The 21,647-nt window shown below is 29.0% G+C and overlaps 1 protein-coding gene across 5 annotated transcripts; it reads right to left on the reverse strand.

Moving 5' to 3' along the window:
- Window positions 1-14,581: 14,581 nt before the first annotated feature.
- On the reverse strand, window positions 14,582-20,307 carry LOC118050792 (TOM1-like protein 5). 5 transcript variants are annotated; one of them, XM_073408424.1, is made up of 12 exons: window positions 20,053-20,307; window positions 19,879-19,943; window positions 19,210-19,298; window positions 18,286-18,390; window positions 17,942-18,020; window positions 17,757-17,855; window positions 17,554-17,667; window positions 16,778-16,956; window positions 16,541-16,610; window positions 15,783-15,868; window positions 15,492-15,689; window positions 14,582-15,260 (listed from the first exon to the last, which is right to left on the reverse strand). In XM_073408424.1, the coding sequence occupies exons 4-12, from the start codon at window positions 18,384-18,386 to the stop codon at window positions 14,921-14,923; spliced, it is 1,266 nt and encodes a 421-aa protein (XP_073264525.1). In that variant the 5' UTR covers window positions 18,387-18,390; window positions 19,210-19,298; window positions 19,879-19,943; window positions 20,053-20,307; the 3' UTR covers window positions 14,582-14,920. The 5 variants fall into 5 exon arrangements, with proteins under 5 accessions (XP_073264525.1, XP_034917150.1, XP_034917151.1 ...); XM_035061259.2 differs by having other exon boundaries at window positions 20,027-20,307; XM_035061260.2 differs by having other exon boundaries at window positions 18,286-18,386; window positions 19,879-20,307.
- Window positions 20,308-21,647: the final 1,340 nt, after the last annotated feature.

The following is a 21,647-nucleotide window of genomic DNA, read 5'->3' on the forward strand; positions in this document are numbered from 1 at the left end:
TTTACTCTATTAAATAACTTAATTTCTCTGTGGACTTGCATGCAACATATATCTTGACTACCTCTTTTCACATCTACTGCCAAAATTAACTTACCTTTACTCTAAATTTTTAGTTTTACCATCTAATTGGTGGATATTATAAACTTTTTAGATTATATTATCATGAATGGAAGAATTTGTATAATGACAAAATTGTTTCACATATATTTATCAAACTGAGGTTGACTTGGGAGCCTGATTTAGTCTAGAAACTCGGGATCTAAACCTAGATTAAATTTGCTTTTGAAATATATGGGGTGTTGAATCGGTAAAAATCAGGTAATTTAGATAATCAAATTAAAGTTTTTTTTTGTCTAAAAAAAATATAATAAATTATTAATTTTCAAGTTAAACTCGTAAATTTTAAGTGATAACTTGTAATAAAACAAAATTTACTATTATTGTTTCACTTTCTCAAGGAGAGGTAGAGAGTTACTATCATAAATGTCATGGACCCTCGATTGAAGATGGACAAAAACAAATTTTTGGTCACTATCTGATGAAAAGTAATCTTTTGGAGTTGGCTTGAAGAATTTATTATTGCAATTTTGGATAGGCACTCTTTTGATGCTAGAACAGAATAATTCATGCACTTGGTAACATTTATCTCCATCCAAATTGATATTTTAACATGTATGGATGCAATTTTTTTGGCATGAAAAAAACTAATCCATATCCTAAAATTTATAGGATAACAACTCCAGGTCAGTTTTTGCGATCTTATTTTATTTTAGATAAATTATTTGTTCGCATTATCAACTGGAGGGATAGAATATCTACGAGCACTCTTTATTTTACATTCAAGCCCGATTTTTCAAGACGAGTTATAGCTACAACTAGTTAGGTGACTCGTGTTACACTATATATTTCTTTTTTTTTAATAGAAAAATGTTATTAAAATTTAAAATCCAAAAACATCAAGTTTAGCTATAACGTTAGATTCAAAGGCGTTGAATTTGACTGCAACACCAAACCCAACAATAATATTTAACTTATTTGTTAATTTTTAAAAAAATATTTCAAAAAAAATATGGTTTTTCTTTTATAATAATAATAGTTTTTTAAAATTTATTAATGATTATGATGATGATGATGATGATGATGATGATGATGATAACTATTATTATTATTATTATTATTATTATTATTATTATTATTATTATTATTATTATTAATTGTACACTTCAAATCAAATCTATGGTTGTTTTTCAATATTGATAATAATGTTTTTCAAATTTATAAATTATTTTATTAATAATATTAATTATAATAAAAAAATAATATTTATAACACAAATAATACTATTTTTAATATTAATACTTTTAATTATAATAAAAATAATAATATTTATAATACAAATAATTATATTTAGAAACCTAAGATTTAAGAATTTTAGTTCTTGACGCAAGACCCATTAGCCATGGCTCTTAACGCTAGACTTAAGAGAATTGGATCCTAACGCAGGACCAATTAGCCTTGGATCCTTACAACGGACTTAAGAGAAATAACACCTGACGTAGGATCCAGAGAAATATTAATATTAATACTTTTAATTATAAAAAAATAATTATATTTAAAGACAAATAATTATATTTTTTATATTAATACTTTTAATTATAATAAAAATAATAATATTTATAACATAAAAAACTTAAGACCTAAGAACCTTGAGTCATGACGCTGGATCAAGAGAAATATAATAATAATATTTATAATACAAATAATAATATTTTTAACATCAATAACATTTATATAATAAAAATAATAATATTTATAACACAAATAATAATATTTTGATATTAATACTTTTACTTGAAATAAAAGTTTTGGGTGCTGACGCAGGACCCAAGAGAATTAGGTCCTGACATTGAACCCAAGTGAGTTGGGTCCTAACGCAAGACCCATTAGGCTTAGATCTTAACACAGGACCCAAGAGAATTGGATCCGGACCTCGGGCTTTTGGGTCCCCAAACTTATTAGGTCCTATTCTGCAGCCGAACCCAAAGCTAGTTTAGGTTCTGCCCCCAACAAGACCCAACTCTAATGGGCATAGTTTTGAAACCCAACCCAGCTCGGTGGCTCGACCTGGGTTGAAGAAAAAATGGGGGAAGGAAAAACCCAGTGTGACTCAGCAAGACCCGGTCAAAACTCGATTACAAACCCGTTGACTTTTATTTTTTCTTGATTTTTTTTACTAAAACAACATCATTTTAATTTTTTTAAAAAATAATTTTGACCCGACCAACTTGGTCAAAACCCGGAACTCTGGCCTTGGACCGAGCCAGGTCTTAATATTATGATAATGGGTCCTGCTGGGGCTAGGACCCAACTCATAATTTATTTATGTATTTAATAATACATATAATTCAAAACTAATGAATAAAAAATCTTAAGATAATAAAACTTTAAATCCCATACACTAATGTTATAAAATTAAAATATCTTCTATTACCCAAAATAATATTATATTATAATATTTATGAATTATTTTTTAATGGATTTTATTGTTAAAAAAATTCTCTTATGTAATACAAATATATAAAGTATATGTTGTGAATCAAAAAATTTATTGAGAGCACACCTAATATCATAAAACAATCATCACAAAATCAAAACATAAACCCAAAATTTATTTGAAAAAATATCAACTAATGCATTATTATTTTTTTTAAAAAAATAAGAATTAAAAAAAAAAACCCCAATCAAGCAACGGTTGTGAGCCGACCTATATGTTTTAAAAATTTTAATGGGGCAGAAGATTTGTCATCGACTTCATGCATCAGGAAAAAAAAATTAGCATGTCATATATTCATCCCTAGAATTTGATCACTGTGGTAGTCAGAAAAACAAGGTCCTTTGTTTTTTTAATCCAAAAACTCATTTTCAACCTATTTTTGGTCCAAAACATCTAGGAAACACTCTAGAGACCTTGTTAAATCAATTTATGTCCATGAAAAACATAAAACACACACACACACACATACACTAAAATCTGAAACCCACTTGAAACAAAAAAATACGTTTCTAGGCTCATATATGATTTTGTAGGTGTTTTTAAGGTGAAAAAAAAAAAAACATAATCTTAACTCCCTTTATCATATGGAACCATTTGAAACAAAATAACTGTTTCAGTGACTAGATTCCTCACCAACAAAGATATTTTTTCTAAGTTGGAATCCAATGACCTCCTCTTTCTTCCAATAATATAAAAAAAAATTGAAAAATGAGTAAAATAAAGTTTGCTACCAAAATTGAGTTTTGTAAAAGTCTAGGAACGGTAACGCAATAGATAAAAAAGATGGGATACTCAAATGAATTTTTGATAGAAATTTTCAATCCTCCACCTATGCTACCCATTTTTTTCACTTCAGTCCTCTTTCTTTCAATTCAACCCTCACTTACAAAAAAAATAAATGCAATTGGATTATTTGGTCTAAAAAACGCTTAATTGTGCAAAAAAGAAGAAGTTTAAGGATCAAATTGAGATTTTTCAAAAATTACACTATTATAATCTATAATAAAATATGAGAAGCTGAATAGTGATTTTGTGAACAGTAAAAACACCATATGTTCTAGCTTTATGTACTAGTTAGGTGGCCCGAGCGACGCCACTAGCCACTTTTTTGGCATAAAAAATATCAAAAATAGCTAAAATCTAATAGAGTTGGGTCTATACGCAAAGCTAGACCCTAGAGCTTAGGGTCTAACGGCAACACCTGATCCAAAAGTAATATCTATAATACTAATTATAATACCAATAGTAATATTTATAATATTAATAATAATACTAAACTTGTATGATCCAAGTTTAAGTGGATCGGCTTGCAACACCAGACCTAAGTGCCTTGAGTCTGGCTGCAACACTAGACTCAAGAGCCTTGGATGTGGGTCTGACTGCAAAGTCGAGTCATGAAAATATAATAACTAAATAGAAAAAAAAAATTTTAATATTACATAATGAAATTAAACAAAAAAAAAAGATTAATTGAAAAGGAAAAAAAAAAGAAAAAAAACAATAAAGCAAGACACTATTCTAATGAATAGTGCTTTGCGATGAGGGGTACAGTAAAATCCTCTTATAAGATCACAATAATCTAATGAAAGGAAATAAAACAAATCATAAAGTTTAATTCTCAATCAAATTGATATTAAAATATGAAATTGAAAGGAAAAAAAACTACTTAAGCAAAAGAAAAAAAATCTGAATCAACTGGGTTAACCCGTCAAACCTGGAATCCATGTCATGAGAGTATGATAACTAAATAGAAATTTTTTTAAATATTTAACGAGTTAAATTAAACAAAAGAATTTAATTAAAAAGAAAAAAAAGCAAAAAAAAAAAACCTATAACTAATAATATATTTTTTTCAAATTTATTTATTATTTTATTAGCAATATTCATTATAATAAAAATAATAATGTTATAATACAAATAATAATATTTTTAATATTAATTATAATATTAAACTTGCATGACCCAAGTTTAAGTGGGTTTACCTGCAACATCAAGTCCAAAAGCCTTGAGTCTAGCTGCAACATTAGATTCAATAGTCTTGGATGTGGGTTTGGCTGCAAGGTCATGTCATGAAAGTATAATTACTAAATAGAAATTTTTTTTTTTATTAAAGAATAAAATTAAAACAAAAAAAATAATTGAAACGAAAAAAACAAAGCAAAACACAATTCCAATGAATAATACTTTACGAGGAGGGGTATAGTAAAATCCTCTCATGAGATTATGATAATATAATGAAAAATAAACAAAACAAATCATGAAGTTTAATTCTCAATTAAATCAATATTAAAAGATAAAATTAGAATAAAAAAAACTAATTAAAGAAAAAGAAAAAGAATCTGAATCAACTAAGTTAACCCGCTAAAACTAGGTTAACCTGTCAAGCCTGAGATCCGTGTCATGAAAGTGTGATAACTAAATTGAAAAAAAATTAATATTCACTACCTAAATTAAAAAAATAATTAAAAAAAAAAGCAAAAAAAAACCTATAACTAAAAGGGATGCCTTTCACTATAGATTTGCACAGTGTAATTCACAGTGAAAGATTGACCTCTTTTAGTTATTACTAGTTATATGGCCCGCGCTACGCTGCGGGTCAATTTTTTTATATAAAAAATATTAAAAAAAGCTAAAATTTAAAAGTATTATGTTTTTCTACAAAGTTATACTTAAGAGCATTAGGTTTGTCTGTCACTCCTTACCCAAAAGTTATATTTATAATATTAATAATAATATTAAACTTGCATGATCCAAGTTTAAGTGAGTTTGATTGCAACATCAAACTCGAAGCTTTTAATATAAGTCTGGTTGCAAGGTTTTGTTATAAAAGTATGATAATTAAAAAGAAAAAATATTTAATATTACATAATAAAACTTAAAAAAAAAATTGAAAATAAAAAACAATAAAGCAAACCATTATTCCGATGAATGGTGCTTTGTAAGGAAGGGTATAGTAAAATCCCCTCATGAGATCACAATAATTTAATGACCAGTAAACAAAACAAATCATAAAGTTGAATTCTTAATCAAATCGATAAAGAAAAAGAAAAAAAAAAATATGAATCAACTGGGTTAACCCACCAAATCAGGTTTTAACCTGAGATTCGTGTCATGAGAGTGAGATAACTAAATAGAAAAAAAAATTAACATTAATAAACTAAAATGAACAAAAAAAAGATTAATTAAAAATAACAAAAATAAAGGAAAAAAACCTACATGAAGAAAAAAAAACTAACGAAAAAAAAAATTGAATTAACTGGGTTAACCCGTCAAACCAGGTTAATCCGTCAAACCTGGTATTCGTGTCATGAAAGTTTGATAATTAAACATAAAAAAACTTAATATTAACAAACTAAATTTAAAAATAATAATTATAAAGCAAAAAAAAAAAGAAGCAAAAAGAACAAAAATACTAAACAAAAAAAAATATTAATTAAAAAAAAAAACCTACATGAAAAAAAAAAACCAATGAAGAAAAAGAAAAAAACAATCTGAATTAACTGGGTTAATCCTTCAAACCAGGTTAACCCATCAAATTTGGAATTCGAGTCATGAAAGTTTGATAACTGAATAGAAAAAAAAAATTTACGGGTTAACCCAGAATTAGTTGGGTTAATCCATCAAACCTGGAATCCGTGTTATGAAAATTTTATAACTAAATAGAAAAAATTTGACATTAACAAACTAAATTAAATGAAAAATTAATTAAAAAGAAAAAATAAAAAAAAAATTCGAGTTAACGCGTCAAACCCGTAACCCATGTAATAAAAGTTTGATAACTAAACAGAAAAAAATTTAACATTAACAAAAAAAAAATTAAACAAAAAAAATATTAATTAAAAAAAACAAAGAAAACAAAACAGGTTAAAAAAAACAAAAAAACAAAAAAAAAAAAAAGCTCAAAAAAACAAAGCATAAAAAAAGGCAGCTAAGAGTTTCAATATGGACTGCACCCGAAAAAACCAATTAAAAAGAAAAACCAGAAAAAAAAATCCGAGTTAACCCATCAAACCCAAAACTTGTATAATAAAAATTCGATAATTAAACAGAATAAAATTCAACATTAACAAAAAAAAAAAAAACATTCATTAAAAAAAAACAGCGTATAAAAAGAAAAAAAGAAAAAAAAAAACAGCCTTAAAAAAAAAAAAAAAAAGAAGACAGCTCAACGTTTCACTGTGGACTTGCACAGTGTAACACTTAGCTGTGTTAGCTATTGTTATAATAATACGTGGCCCGCGCTACGCTGCGGGTCAATTTTTTTATATAAAAAATATTGAAAAAAATTAAAAATTTAAGAGTGTTAGGTTTTTCTACAAAGTTATACCTAAAAGCATTGGGTCTATCTGTTACTCATGATCCAAAAATTTTATTTATAATATTAATAATAATATTAAATTTGCATGACCCAAGTTTAAGTGAGTTTTGTTGCAACATCAAAACTCGGAGCCTTTGATATGAGTCTGGTTGCAAGGTTTTGTTATAAAAATGTGATAATTAAAAAGAAAAAAAATTTAATATTACATAATGAAATTAAAAAGAAAAAAGATTAATTGGAATGAAAAAAACAATAAAACAAAACATTATTCCGATGAATAATGCTTTGCAAGGAGGGGTATAATAAAATCTCCTCATGAGATCACAATAATTTAATGACCAGTATACAAAACAAATCTTAAAGTTTAATTCTTAATCAAATCGATATTAAAAAGATCAAATCAAAAGAAAAAAGCTACTTAAGAAAAAGAAAAAAAGTCTTAATCAACTGGTTTAACCCGTCAAACTTGGAATTCGTGTCATAAAATTGAAAGAAAAAATATTTATGTCTTTTAGTTATAGTTAATTACAATATTTAAAGATGAAATTGGAAAAAAAAACTAATAAATAAAAAGAAAAAAAATATGAATCAACTGGGTTAGCCCACCAAATCAGGTTAACCCGTCAAACCTGAGATTCGTGTCATGAAAGTGTGATAACTAAATAGAAAACAATTAACCTTAATAAACTAAAATGAACAAAAAAAAAGATTAATTAAAAAGAACAAAAACAAAGGAAAAAAAACCTACAGGAAGAAAAAAAACTAATGAAGAAAAAGAAAAAAAAATCTGAATTAATTCGGTTAACCCGTCAAATCAGGTTAATTCATCAAACCTGGGATTCGTGTTATGAAAGTTTGATAACTAAATAGAAAAAAAACTCAGTATTAACAAAACTAAATTTTAAAAAAATAATTAAAAAGCAAAAAAAAAAACAAAAATACTAAACAAAAAAACATATTAATTAAAAAAAAAAGCCTTCACGTAAAAAAAAACTAATGAAAAAAAAATCTGAATTAACTGGGTTAACCCTTCAAATCAGGTCAACCCGTCAAATCTGTGATTCGTGTCATGAAAGTTTGATAACTGAATAGGAAAAAAAAATTTAGGGGTTAACCCAGAAATAGCTGGGTTAACCCGTCAAACCCGGAATCCGTGTCATGAAAGTTTGATAACTAAATAGAAAAAAATTTAACGAAAAAATTAATTAAAAAGAAAAACCAGAAAAAAAAATCTAGGTTAACGCGTCAAACCCGGAACTCATGTAATGAAAGTTTGATAACTAAATAGAAAAAAATTAAAACATTAATAAAAAAATAAACAAAAAAATATTAATTAAAAAAAAATAAAGAAAACAAAACAGCTTAAAAAAACAAAGAAAAAAGAAAAAAAACAGCTTAAAAAAAAACAAATATAGCTAAGCGTTTCACTGTGAATTGCATTCGAAAAAATTAATTAAAAAGAGAAAAAAATCCGCGTTAACCCATTAAACCAAAAATCTGTATCATGAAAATTTAATAACTAAATAGAAAAAAATTTAATATTAACAATGTTCTTTAAAAAAAAAAAACATTAATTAAAAAAAAATAGCTTAAAAAAGACAAAGAAGAAGAAAAGAAGCCTGAAAAAAAAAAAAAAAAAAAAAAAAAAGAGAAGACAGCTCAGCGTTTCACTGTGGACTTGCACAGTGAAACACTGAGCAGTTTTAGTTATAGTTTAATTATGATATTAAAATATGAAATTGGAAGAAAAACACTAATGAAGAAAAAGGAAAAAAAAATTGAATCAACTGGGTTAACCCGCTAAATCAGGTTAACTCGTCAAACCTGAGATCTGTGTTATAAGAGTGTAATAACTAACTAGAAAAAAAATATTAACAAACTAAATTAAACAAAAAAATTAATAAAAAAGAAAACAAACAAAGAAAAAATTATTGGAAGAAAAAAATTAATAAAAAAAAAAATCTGAATCAACAAGGTTAATTTGTCAAATCTGAGATGTTATAAGAGTATGATAACTAAATAAAAAAAATTAATATTAATAAATTAAATTAAATAAAAAAATAATATAAAAAAACTTATAATTAAAAGGCATTTAGTTTTAATTGTGAATTGCACTGTACGTAATTCACATTAAAAGGATGCTCCTGCAAGTTGTTGGATCAGGCAGTCTTGTACATGCAAAGGGAAAGTGACATTAGCTTTGTGCAAGTAAAGAAGAGCGGAAGATGAAGTTGTAGTACGTAGTAGTTGAGGACAATGGAATGTCAACACGCAACGATATACCAAGGGACAAATTAGATGAATGAAATATCTTAATGTTTAAGGCTCTGTTTGTTTGTTTGAAAATAATTTTTTTTAGAAAATAAATTTCAGAGAAAATGAATTTTGGAAAAGTGAATTCCGAGAAAGTATTTCAATATTTTGATAGTGTAATGAAAAATGAGTTGGAAAACACTTTCCAGTGTTTGGTTATGTCATGGAAAATGAGTTGAAAAATAACTTATTAATATTTTATTTTTTTCAAGTTTATTAAAATAATAAGGAACAAATCTTACAAATTAAAAAAAGTTGAATGAGAATGAAAATTGAAAAAAAAAATATAATTTCATAAATTATCTCAAATAAAAATAAATAATAATCAAAATAATAGAGATCAAATCTAAAAAATTAAAAAAAAAAAAATGAAAGATGAAGAAATTAAAATAATAATAATCAACATTTTATAAATTATTTCAAATAAAATAAGTAACAATCAAAAGAATAAGGACCAAATTTGATAGATAAAAAATTTCAATAAAAATATGATAAGGAAAAAGCAAATAGCAATTATAAAAAATAAGGACCAAAGTTAATATAAAAATAAAATTTTAAGAAATGAAATTGAAAAATAAATATTCAAAACAAAATATATATAGCAATCAAAAGTTTGAGGATCAAATTTGATATAATCAGCAAATAATGACATTTCTAAATTTTTCACAACTTCCGGAAAGTGTTTTCCCCCCAAAATTTTCAGGAAAACACTTTCCTGAAAACCAAGTCAAATTTTCCTTTTACTGGAAAGTGTTTTCCATTGACCCACTTTCCTACTGGCAAACAAACACAAGAAAGTTTGGAAAATGATTTCCCGGAAACCACTTTTCAGAAAACAAACACAGCTAAAGGAAAAACACTTTCCTGAAAACCAAGCAAAGTTTTCTTTGACTGAAATTGACTGGAAAGTATTTTTCGTTGACTAGAAAGTGTTTTCCGTTGATCAATTTTTCTAATGACAAACAAACATGGAAAAGTTTGGAAAATAGTTTCCCAGAAATTACTTTTCAGGAAACAAACATGTCCTAAGAATTTGCAAGCACCTAAAAAAGGCATGAAAATTTATGCAAGTTCCCAGCAAAGCAGAGTTGGATTTTGGAAAACTTGAAGAATAAGTTGAAAATTTGCTTAATGATAAATAAAGTGGCTAATGACATCATAGCCAATGAACAAAACAACAACGGTGGTAAAAAAAACAAAGGAAAATAATAGTCATGTGGGATGGCCAGTTCTAAGACGGTGAATGCAAGGGGGAGCTGGTCTTGGGGCCAAAAAGTGCTGAAATAAAGCAGTGAGAAAAGTTTTCTTGACTGATATTAAAGGGGAATTGCTATAATATATATAGAATGCGAAAGGCCACATGGATATTGCCCCGCGTTCTGCATTAGGTTAATATTAATTTTTAAAAAAATATATAAAAAAATATAAAAGATATAAAAAATGTTTTAAGTGATATGGATTAGACAGCTATACCAGATTCGAGACCCTTAAATCTAACACTATACAACATCCAAGCTAATTGAATCTTCTTGTAATAGAACCTGAAACATATTGTTTTTAATGAAAGAGTGCTAAATACAGCTTTTAATAAAAATAAAGGACAAAACAGTTATGAAACTATTGAAATCCACTGCAATGAGTTTTTATACAGTGCCACTTTATAGTAAAAAAGCCATGGATTTTAGTCTATACTAGTTATGTCACCTGTGTTGTGCTTTACTGTGAGTTAGATATTTTTATTTTATATAAAAAAAATTATATATGCAGGTTTTTTCAATGCATTTATGTAGTTTAAAAAATCTAAGTTCAAATAATTTTTTTATGCTTGCATGTAATCAAATAAATCGAGAACTAAGTGTGTGAATAAATAAATAAAAAATCATTAACTATACCTTAATATAAAACTTGAAAAATTAAGAGACAAGTATATATCAATATATTAATCTTGAAAGACGGGAATTTACATAGTTGTGTTTGCTAAATTTATTTATTAATATAATTTTTATTTATTTAAGCAAACAATAATAGAAATAGAGAAATTAAATTGATCGAATAAAATAAAAAGGAAAAAAAAAAATCATACAAGGCTGCACATATTACAAATATTATTTGAAAATAATTTTTTTCTATTTTTAAAAATAATGTTCATTCATAAAAAAAAGATAAAAAAATTATAGAAGAATCAGAAAAAACTCTTCAAATTTAAATGCATAACTAAAAAAATAACTGTATTTTAAAAGAGGCTCTCCAAACAAAATGAAAGAGAGAAAGGGTAATAATTTAAATATAAAATTAAAAAAAAATTAGAGAAAAAACTATAAAACAAGAATCATTAATTTTAAAAAAAAATTAGAAAAAACAATTATATATAAAAAAATAAAGGCCAAGCGTTGCTGGGCATGACCAATTTTATCCAGGCTTGCATGATTAAACTCTTATTATTTTATTTTTTTTGCAATTTTTTTGTTCGCCCAATTTTTATTTTTTTTTAAATCAGTTGACGCGTCGCTTGCTAAGGCAAACATCGCGTCGTCTAATTTGTCTAGATTCCACCCACTATGGTGGCTGGAAAATAGGGCTTTTGTTTTTTATTTTTTACCCAAAAACCTATTTTTCAACCTATTTTGACCAAAAACACCTATAAAACATTGTAGAAATCGTGATAACCTCTATCTATAGCCTAAAAAAACCTTGAAACAACCTAAGAAACCGAAATCAACCCAAATTCAAAAATCAACACAAGCTCAATATTTTTTTCACGAACTTTAAAGGAAAAAAAAACCTTAATATGTACTCCCCTCATCAAATAAACTATTTGATATAAATATCGTTCGTTTTGATGGTCTCAATCGATGTTAACGATACTTTTTTCTTTTTACTATCGGAATTAGATGACTTCTCTCTCTCCTCTCTCAATTAAGAACAAAAAAATGACAAAAATAAATTTTTGTACCAGAATTGAATTGGAAAAATATTGAGATACTAAAATTATATAATTTATGTGATTTTTAAAGTTCAAGGACCAAAGTGCATCTTTTGTGACTTATGGCATGCCACCTATGATTAATGTCTTTTTCATTTTAGTCCATCTTCTTTCAATCCTACCTTTTCATAAGAAATCAAAATCAATTGGTCTTTAATTAAAACTAAATCATGGGAAAAAAAAATAAATTTTTGCACAACCCATCCACAACAATATATGAGAGGATGAACAATGGAGCCTTACACAATGAAAAACCCATGTCTTTTAGAGTAATAGTTAATATCCACAACGAGTCAGATATTTTCATTTCTTATAAAAAAAAATTGTATTTGCAGGTTTTTTCAACGCATTTCTGTAGTTTTAAAAAAATCTAAGTTCAAATAAAAAATTTATGAATATATGTAATCAAATAAGTTGAGAACTATGTGTGAATAAATAAATAAATAAAAAATCATTAACGATATCTAAACAAACTTGAAAAATCTAAATCAAGATATTTAATCTTGAAAGATGAGATATTTATCCTATTGTGTTTGCTAAATTTTTTATTAAAATAATTTTTCTATTGAAGCAAACGATAATAGAAATAAAGATACAAATTAAATTGATAAAATAAAATAAAAAATTATGCAAGACTACATATATTAGAAATATTATTTGAAAAATAAATTTTTCTATTTTCAAAAATAAACTTCATCCATACAAAAGATTAAAAAAAAAATTATAGATGAATAAAAAAAACTCTTCAAATTTAAATGCATAACTAAAAAAAAACATAATTTAAAAGAGTCTCTCCAAATAAAATGAAAGAGAGAAAGAGTAATAATTTAAATATAAATTAGAAAAAAATAGAAAAAAAAACCATTAATTTTAAAAAAGAATTAGATAAGAAAAGAAAAGAAAAGAAAAGGTTGTTTAGCCCACCCGCCTGAACCATTTTGTAAGGGCCCACGTGCAAACCTGCCTTAGCAAGCCGGTATGATTGGGCCTTTATTTTTTTTGCAACTAGGGTGTTCGCCCCATTTTTTTTAAAAAAAAAAATTAAACAATGCATTGTCTAATTTGCCCACCACTGTAGTAGTTTGGAAATTGGGGTTTAAGTTTTTTTTTTTTTTTTTTTACCCAAAACATCATACGAACAATTATAAACCTATTTATGACCTAAAAAAATCACCCAAAAAAACAAAGAACTCTCTTCATTAAATGGAACTATCTGACACAAATATCGTTTGTTTTGTTTGTCTTAATCAGTGTCAACGACACTTTTTTTTTTTTTTACTGTTGAAATCAGACAACCTCTCTCTCATTTCTCAACTAGGAACTAAAAAATAATAAAAATAATTTTTTATACCAAAATTAATTAGAAAAATATCGAGGTACTGAAATTGTATAATTTTTGTGAATTTTAAAGTTCATGTACCAAAATACATCTTTTGCGTAACTTATAGCATGTAATCAATGTTTGGTGTCTTTTTTATTTTAATCTTTTTTCTTTTAATCTCTTCTTTTTATAAGAAATCAAGATTAATTAGTCTTCATGATTAAATCACAAAAAAGAAATATATTAGAAAACCAAATTGAAAAAATAAAAAGTCTTGCGTAATCTTAAATAGCTTGTGGGGATAAACTGTTAGCCTTTTACGGGGAAAAAAAAATCATGCCTTTTTCAGAGTTATACTTAATTATTTGTTAATGTTAATTAATATATAGACCTTTCCAGGCCATTAGCAATCTCTTTTAGTTGAGGTACAGAGAAAGCACCTTTTCCGCCAAAACAAAAGAACATGAAACTCTGGCTTGGGTGCTTGTATAGCCACAGCAAACACTTTGACACTGCATCATCTGAGGCACCCCTTTTTCTGACATCAACAATCATTGGCCCTATGCAGTATAAAGGTGGGGTTAAACCATTTGGAACACAGGCACCTCAGTGAGAGCTTTGATTGCTTGTGGTTCAACCATGTCGAAACTGTTCCATATCATCCCCCTCAAATTGGGAGCGTAGTGCCGAGACTATGGAATTCATGGTAGGCAGGATGGTCGCGATCAAGTAGGGGTTCGGGCAAGTGAGAGGTCTTTGTTGGGTGGCAGTCCAGGAAAGTGCAAACGGGAATCGGTTGGAAGGTCTTGGTAGTTTGGTTATGAGATAAGAAGATTAGTTCGGGATATGGAACTGATATACGAGGAAGTGTCAAAAGGCATGATCGCTAAGGAGATGTTGGGAGCTAGCGGCTGGTTGCAAGACAGGTCATTGTTTAGCCCTCACAGGTCAGATGAGCTCCTGAAAAAATGACGGAATGACTTCCAAAGGGTTTCAGATTCGGTCGATCTGCAAAAATGACTTTTCAGAAGACAGAAGAGTCTCCAGACACTTCACAGGGATGGTTATTCAAACATGCACCATGGGAACTAGTTATTGCCTATGAGCTGTATCTCATAAAATGATAATAACCAATAGGGAATAACATAAGAAAAACCTCCTGTATACAAACCCCTCCCAAGACAGAAACAGTGTTCCAGCTTGCTTAAAAGTGCAAACTTAGGTAGAACTCTTCAGGAACAGAGGTAAAACTTAAATAAATGTGTAGTCGAATGAGACACAGTTTGACAAGTTCTGCATCTGTAACCTTCCTATACCCCCTAGTACCTGACTAACAATAAAAACCACCCTCATAAACAGTGCATGAGAAACCACCTTTCCATAATCACTAAATACAATGATGAAAAAACATGAGTTGAAGTGAACATCGCTCTAGTGCATAGTCACACCAAAATCTATGCTTCCACCATGGGAACTGCTGGCATTGCGACTGTGTAATGAAAGACCCCTCATGTGGCTATCCACATCAGAACCATCAACCTTCTTTTCCTGAAAGAATTTCTCCCTTTCAATGTGTTTCGCAGGTGGCGGTGGAATTACAACAGGTGCAGGATGTGCACTGGGTTCTTGTGGCTGCTCTGAAGGAAGTGGCCGTATAAGTGGACGGTTCAGCCTTTCTCCTGGAATGGTCGATCCAATTATGCCCAAAGGGAGATGCTCTTCTGAGTTGCCTTCATCTTCAGGTCTTGCACAGGCCTTTCCTTTTCTTAACCTACCAAGTTTTGCATGGATATGGCAATATGAACCAGGAATAAATGCATGTAGTTCTGGAAGTTAAATATAATGTTACATGCTTAAAGATGCATACAGCATTAACTCCTTGCAAAAGTGGATTGGATATTGACTTGATTTGCAACTATAAGTTTCTTCTCGGAAGAGAAAATTTGCATTCTCATTTTCACCAAATACAAGCCTAGCCCTAATGAAGATGACACAAACATACCTTCGGAAAAGCTGTTCAGGCTCCTCCTCTTCCTCTGATTCTTCATGATTAAAATGATTTGGGGCTGTGGTAGTTCTATTGGAAAAGGTATTCCTATCTGAAACTGTAGATCTCCCAGAAAGAAGGGCGTCATGTCTTGCCAGAACTTTCTGTAGCTGCTCATTCAATTCAATAGATAGAGAGACCAACTTTTCATCCCTGACTCCAAAGAGAAAAGGAGAATCAATTCAAGAGCAATTACAAGTCTGGCTAATAATAAAGTCTGCCATAATGACCACAAAGCAGCCCTACCTAGAAGTCATCACAAGATGCATTACTCTCTGCTTTTGGAATGAACATTGTTCCACGAGATCAAGAGTAAACTCATTCTTTGCTCCCTGAAAGAAGAACATCATAAGAGTAGAATAAGAAATGCTAACTCATAATTCACTAATGCAGTTCACGACAAAAAAAAGAAGAAAAAGGAATCAAGCAACAAGCAATTTATAAATGTTAACCATCCAAAATAGTACATGTGCCATTTACTTCTGTATTATAAGCTACAGCCTTGTAATCAACAGGAAACATTATGACACAGCAAAATTTGGCATTGAAGCAAAACAGATGATGTTAACATGCCAGCATTTTTACCATTAACAACCACACCTTAATCCCAAACTAGTTGGGGTCACCATATTAAATTGCCTGCTCGCATCAAATTATAAGTTCACATGAAGTATATTTTTATGCACAAACAAGAAAAACACAACGCACTTTAATGTCAAGCCCTAGAAAAAAGAAAGGATCTTTTACATCATGTAATAGAGGATGTTGTTGAGAATTGAAACAATCAAGCAGAATGCTTGGAAATACCACGGTATAATAATCACATAATGCAGAAAATTAGTAGTTTTGTGTTTAAAAGGTTCAAGCCCAAAAAGGAAATCAAATATGGAAGTTGATCCAATATGAATTTAAGTAGGATCATGAGAGACATGGAAATGTGATTGATACAAATAAGCAGAAAAGCATTCCAAGACCAAACTCAAAATTGCAGGAAAGAAAAGTACATTTTGAGAATCAACAGCATCAAGGACTTCTTTCAAAACCTCCAGAGCATTACTAGCCTTCTGAATAATACTGCGTACAATAATGCAAGATTAAAAATGGTTATTCTTTTGCGGGCAAACAATTAAACCTCCTCTTCAGTGCGTGAATGATAGAAACTAGCACCTAGCCTACCTTAAGATCAGTGCATGATGCAACATACCTCAATACAAACAAAGGATTGAATTAGCAAAATATACCTGGATTCTGGAACAACTTGAGGCTCCACTGGTGCTGGCTGAGCAACCATTTCATGTCTAGAGGCAGCAAGTTCCCCATTGAGTGTAATTTTCTTATTTCCTTGGGAAGTCTGATTATTTGACGGTCTTTCGCTTGATGGTCTTTCACGAGGTCTCTGAGGAAATTGCATTCCGGCACTCTGGAAAACAATTTAAAACAAGCTTACTTTCAAGAGTTAAAAAAATCCTGCACAGCAAAAGAACAATTCAAATTTTTTTCCTATTATACTGTGCAATTGTCACTGCTGCTGGTAAAACACCCAAGCTGATAAACCCACATTACAATAGAAAGTTTCGCGATGGCAAACAGTAAGAAGGGGAACTAGGGCTGGGACCATTGGCAAACAATTTCTAAAGCTCCAATTCATAGATATTTGGGGTACGCAAATTTCAGAACCTCACTAAGGGAAAAGAAAACTCCTAAATGACAAATTTGCACATAGAATTTTGTTGTTCTTATTTTTTGGACTTCCAATGAGATTTTAAGTAGAAGCCTGTTGAGCTAGTAAGTTGTTCAAGTGACAAATTTTCTTCTAAATATGCAGACATGATGGCACAACAAGCTTGTTGGTTTTCTGTAAGGCCTGTCAACAGTAGAAATCATGTGGACAAAGAAAAAGAAACAGAGACCCCTCAAACTATCAAATGTCAATGAATCTGCAGAAGTTGTAACCTAGCAGTGGTTAATTGGCATAAAAAGTAATTCTGACAAGCCACATGTTCCATACATTACCTACCACCAAATCATAATATGCAGTATAGTACTGCGGGAACTTTCCAGAAGCACCACCAAGAGATGTCTGTGTGGCATCTAGAAGAAGAAATACCCTTTCTCGTATAGGCAACTCTGTCTGTAATACAAGGAGAACAGGTAAATTTTTGTTACAACTCTGTAAAATGAGCCAAGAATCAACTAACTTTGTAAAAGTGAATGGTCAACCTTTTTCTTCACTATCTTGACAAGAACGGGCAGAATCCCTGTATCAATCACCTGTCTATGAACTTGCTCCCCAATATTGTTCATCAGCATCTCCAACAACTGCAAAAACAAGAGGTAATAAGTGTTTTAACCTATTTGCATTGTACCAAGCATATCTGCCATACAAAGCATGAGCATCAACCCACCATTACTGCATATAATTGAGTATTGGCATTCTTGCTTCCCAAACGCTTTTTAATAGCTTTAACAACATCTCTAGCTTGCCTGTGGAATAGAATCAACAGAACTGTTCCATGAATTCATCAATGATGACAAGCAAACAAATGAAGAACCAGTGTTCAAACTAACAGCTTGCTTTACCTACGCAGTATTTAGCAGAACCTTAAATACTGAAATTCTAAAAACATCATCTCGCAAAATCCAGTCTTTGAACAAGAGCATATTTAATACTAGTGGTCATTCCCTAAACATGATTTACCATGAACAACACATTTGAAATAACTAAAACAATGCAGACAATATGTTATACCTTTCATCATGTGCAACTAATTCACAGATTTCAATATTTTTGGTCCAATCTACTTCAGCCAGCTTATCATTGGTTGCAGAATTGACGAGCTCAGCTGCCATCTGCCTATTCAGGAATTCATAATGTAAAGAAAAATTAAAGATTGGAAACACTCTTATGGCTTGTGGTCTATAAGACAGGAGAAAGCTAAATAAAACAAATGAGAAGTGGAATAAGAATTTGCAATAAAAATTACAAATAACCTCATATTGGCAATCACAGCTCAATTTCACATATAATCCCTACTCGTTACAATTTTACTAGTAGTTCATCAGTAACTCACTTCATGTCTGTGACTATGTATGCATACAAGCCAGATTATTGATTACACTCACAACACCCCTGACCTCCACACAATAAACAATTCACAAAACCAAAAGACAATAATGGAGTTTCAGGATGGCGACAGAAGTCCAACAATGTTAAATGGCCAAACAAAAGATAAGATCAGTACAGAGGGAAGATCAGGGAAGACATCAACCATAAATCTAAAATAATTTGGATGGAAAAGGAGGGAAACATCCAGTCCTTTTTGAGATTGTAAAATGCAAGTCCAAATAAAGGGAAAACAATTAAATGGTGCCAGGCCAGCTGTAACATTAGGTGATAAAGAAATAACATGTTCATAAAATGAGTGTGGTCAAAATAAGAACGCTAACATGGAAACTTTGGTGGTGGAAAACAACTGATGGAACAAGAATTAATGCACTGATAAAGGCAGGGGAGGCAACAATTAAGATAATTTTGATGGAAAGCCTTTTAAGATGGTCCGATCATATGAAACTAAAACCTTTAGACAAGAACAACATGGTGAGAGGTAGTCCAAAAAATAACGCATGCTGAGATTCGAATTTTGCAGAAATGCCAAAAAGAACTTAGACTTACTTTCCCTCACAAAAAGCAAGAAACAAATCAAATGCGTGTCTTTAATATCCAGCAAACACCTTGAAAATGATTTAGCATCATTCGCTATTCTGCAGACAACAAAAATAAAGCATAAATTAATTACAAACCTACTCGAAGACAAAATGTTCGACACAGTCACTAAGCATTATAAAACTAGTAATGAAGTTTGCTTCATAGCTATCTTGATTTCAAACTAATCATAAAAACATAATACATTATCACTTTCAATTTAATAAACTCATAACCACAGAAATTCTTCTAATCGGAATTCTGTTCAAAATGGACACCAAGTAAAATATCAGATTATAAGAAATATTGTATATACGGCCAGAGCACAAACTTTATCACACTAGAGGCGACAGAACAAATTAAAACTAGACCAATGAGCTCCAAGATTCAAGCTTTCAGTTACTATTTAGATTCCTACATTCACAGCAACCAAACAGAAACTTTAATGCTAAATCACCTCTAGATCCCAATCAAACTTCCATAAAAGGAAAAGACAAACACGACCCAATTAATAAAACAATATATACAAACAACCCTGAAAATGAAAGGATCAGCATTTAATACCAAACCCAGTAAACCCCAACACCCGAATAACGATTTCAAATCTTAAAACACAACCACAACAAAAAAACATCATACCTGCGAGAAAAACATCAAGGAATACAGAGAAAATGAGGAGGAAATCAATGACGAGTTGATAAGCCCTGAAAAGCTTAAACATTTCAAAAACCCAATAACAAGTTCGTGAAGAAAGAAAGATCAAAATGAAGGTTTTCTTATTGTATACAGGGGAGCTTGAGCCTTGTAACTGGCCTTTTCTTTATCTTGGTTGTTCTCTCTTTTTTAGCGTTTTATTTTGTTTCTCTTATCTTTTGCAAACAACTATAATACAGTTAGCTGAACAAGAAACAGAAAGTATCTAAATTACAATTACTAATGCTAGTTAAAGTTTTAGTATAACTTCTGCCTACAAGAAAAATAGAGAAAAGCTTGAAGCTTTCTTTGTAAGGTGATGATGGAAACAATAATGTCACGTGGTTGTGACCCTGGATGACTTTTTGTGGGATTTGTCCTGCCACGTGTGTCTGCATATAGATATAGAGAGAGGGAAGGGAGGGAGGATCCCTCCCTTTTTTTTTTCTTTTTTTTTTCTTTTTTTTTTTAATTTATTTGCGAAAGCTAGAGAAATTTACTGTGTGTTAGATAATGAATTGTAATTGTTTTAATAGAAATAATTTTTTAATAGAAATAATTTTTTTTTATTTTTAATATTATAATATCAAAATCATAAAAAATAATTAAAAATATTAATTTAATATTTTTTCAAATAAAAATTATCTTAAAATTATTTTGAAAAACATGTTAGAACAGTAAAAATAATCGTACCATTCATTATCTTTCATTATACTGTATAGTAAAAAAAATTAAAAAAAAAAAAACTAAATTTAGCACAATAATACAATAGTTAACAACTAATTTTAATAAAAATAAAGAAAATGGTTGTTTTTCATCTCAATCACATCAATTGAGATGATAAATTTTCTTTAAAATGAAATAGATAATGTTTATTTGGGAATATGGTTTTGGTTGCTTTCTAAATTGTTTTTTATGCTAAAATATGTTAAAATGATATTTTTTTTATTTATTAAAAAATTATTTTTAAAATCAACGCATCAAAACGATCCAAAATATATAAAAAAATTAATTTTTCTTAGAAACACGAGTATAACTTGGTTTCCAAAAAATGCTCAGAGTTCTTCTTCTTCTTTTTTTAAGTACAAGGGGTTAATAAATTGTGAAAATTTAAACAATTAATCATGATGAATTTCATGTGATAAAACCATCCAATAATTCATGTAAAATTTTGTTTTAATTTTTTAAATTAATACATGATAGAGATTGAGAAACAAAATATCCAAAGTAATTTTTTTAAAATAAAATATTTTCAATATTGAAAAATGGTATTTGCATTAGGTAAAGCTTCTTTCTCATGATCTTTAAATAGGTTTAAGCAAATGAAAATGATGTGAAACATATTTTGACTTGAGACATTAAGAATGATAAAAAAAACGGCTTGTAGTTTAAGACTATTTCCTTAATTATAGAGTTCAAACTTAGAACTAAACACCAAGAAATAAAATTCCTATACATTCTTTGATATTGAGATAAATAATTGTTTTTTTATATAAATATCAAAAATAAATTTAATTATTTTAATGCTTTCAACGCAATGCACTGTATTGCTAATATATTTAATGTTTAATTTTGTGGTAATTTCTATTTTTTTAACGAAATAAAAATTATTATTTAATTAATCAAATAACTTTCTTCACGTATAATTACGTTTTAAAATTTATTTTATCATGAGGAAATATCAATGGCAAATGGTCACCATTTGCTGCTTTGCT

Source organism: Populus alba, chromosome 4 (assembly GCF_005239225.2).
Source record: "Populus alba chromosome 4, ASM523922v2, whole genome shotgun sequence".
Taxonomy (NCBI): Eukaryota; Viridiplantae; Streptophyta; class Magnoliopsida; order Malpighiales; family Salicaceae; genus Populus; species Populus alba.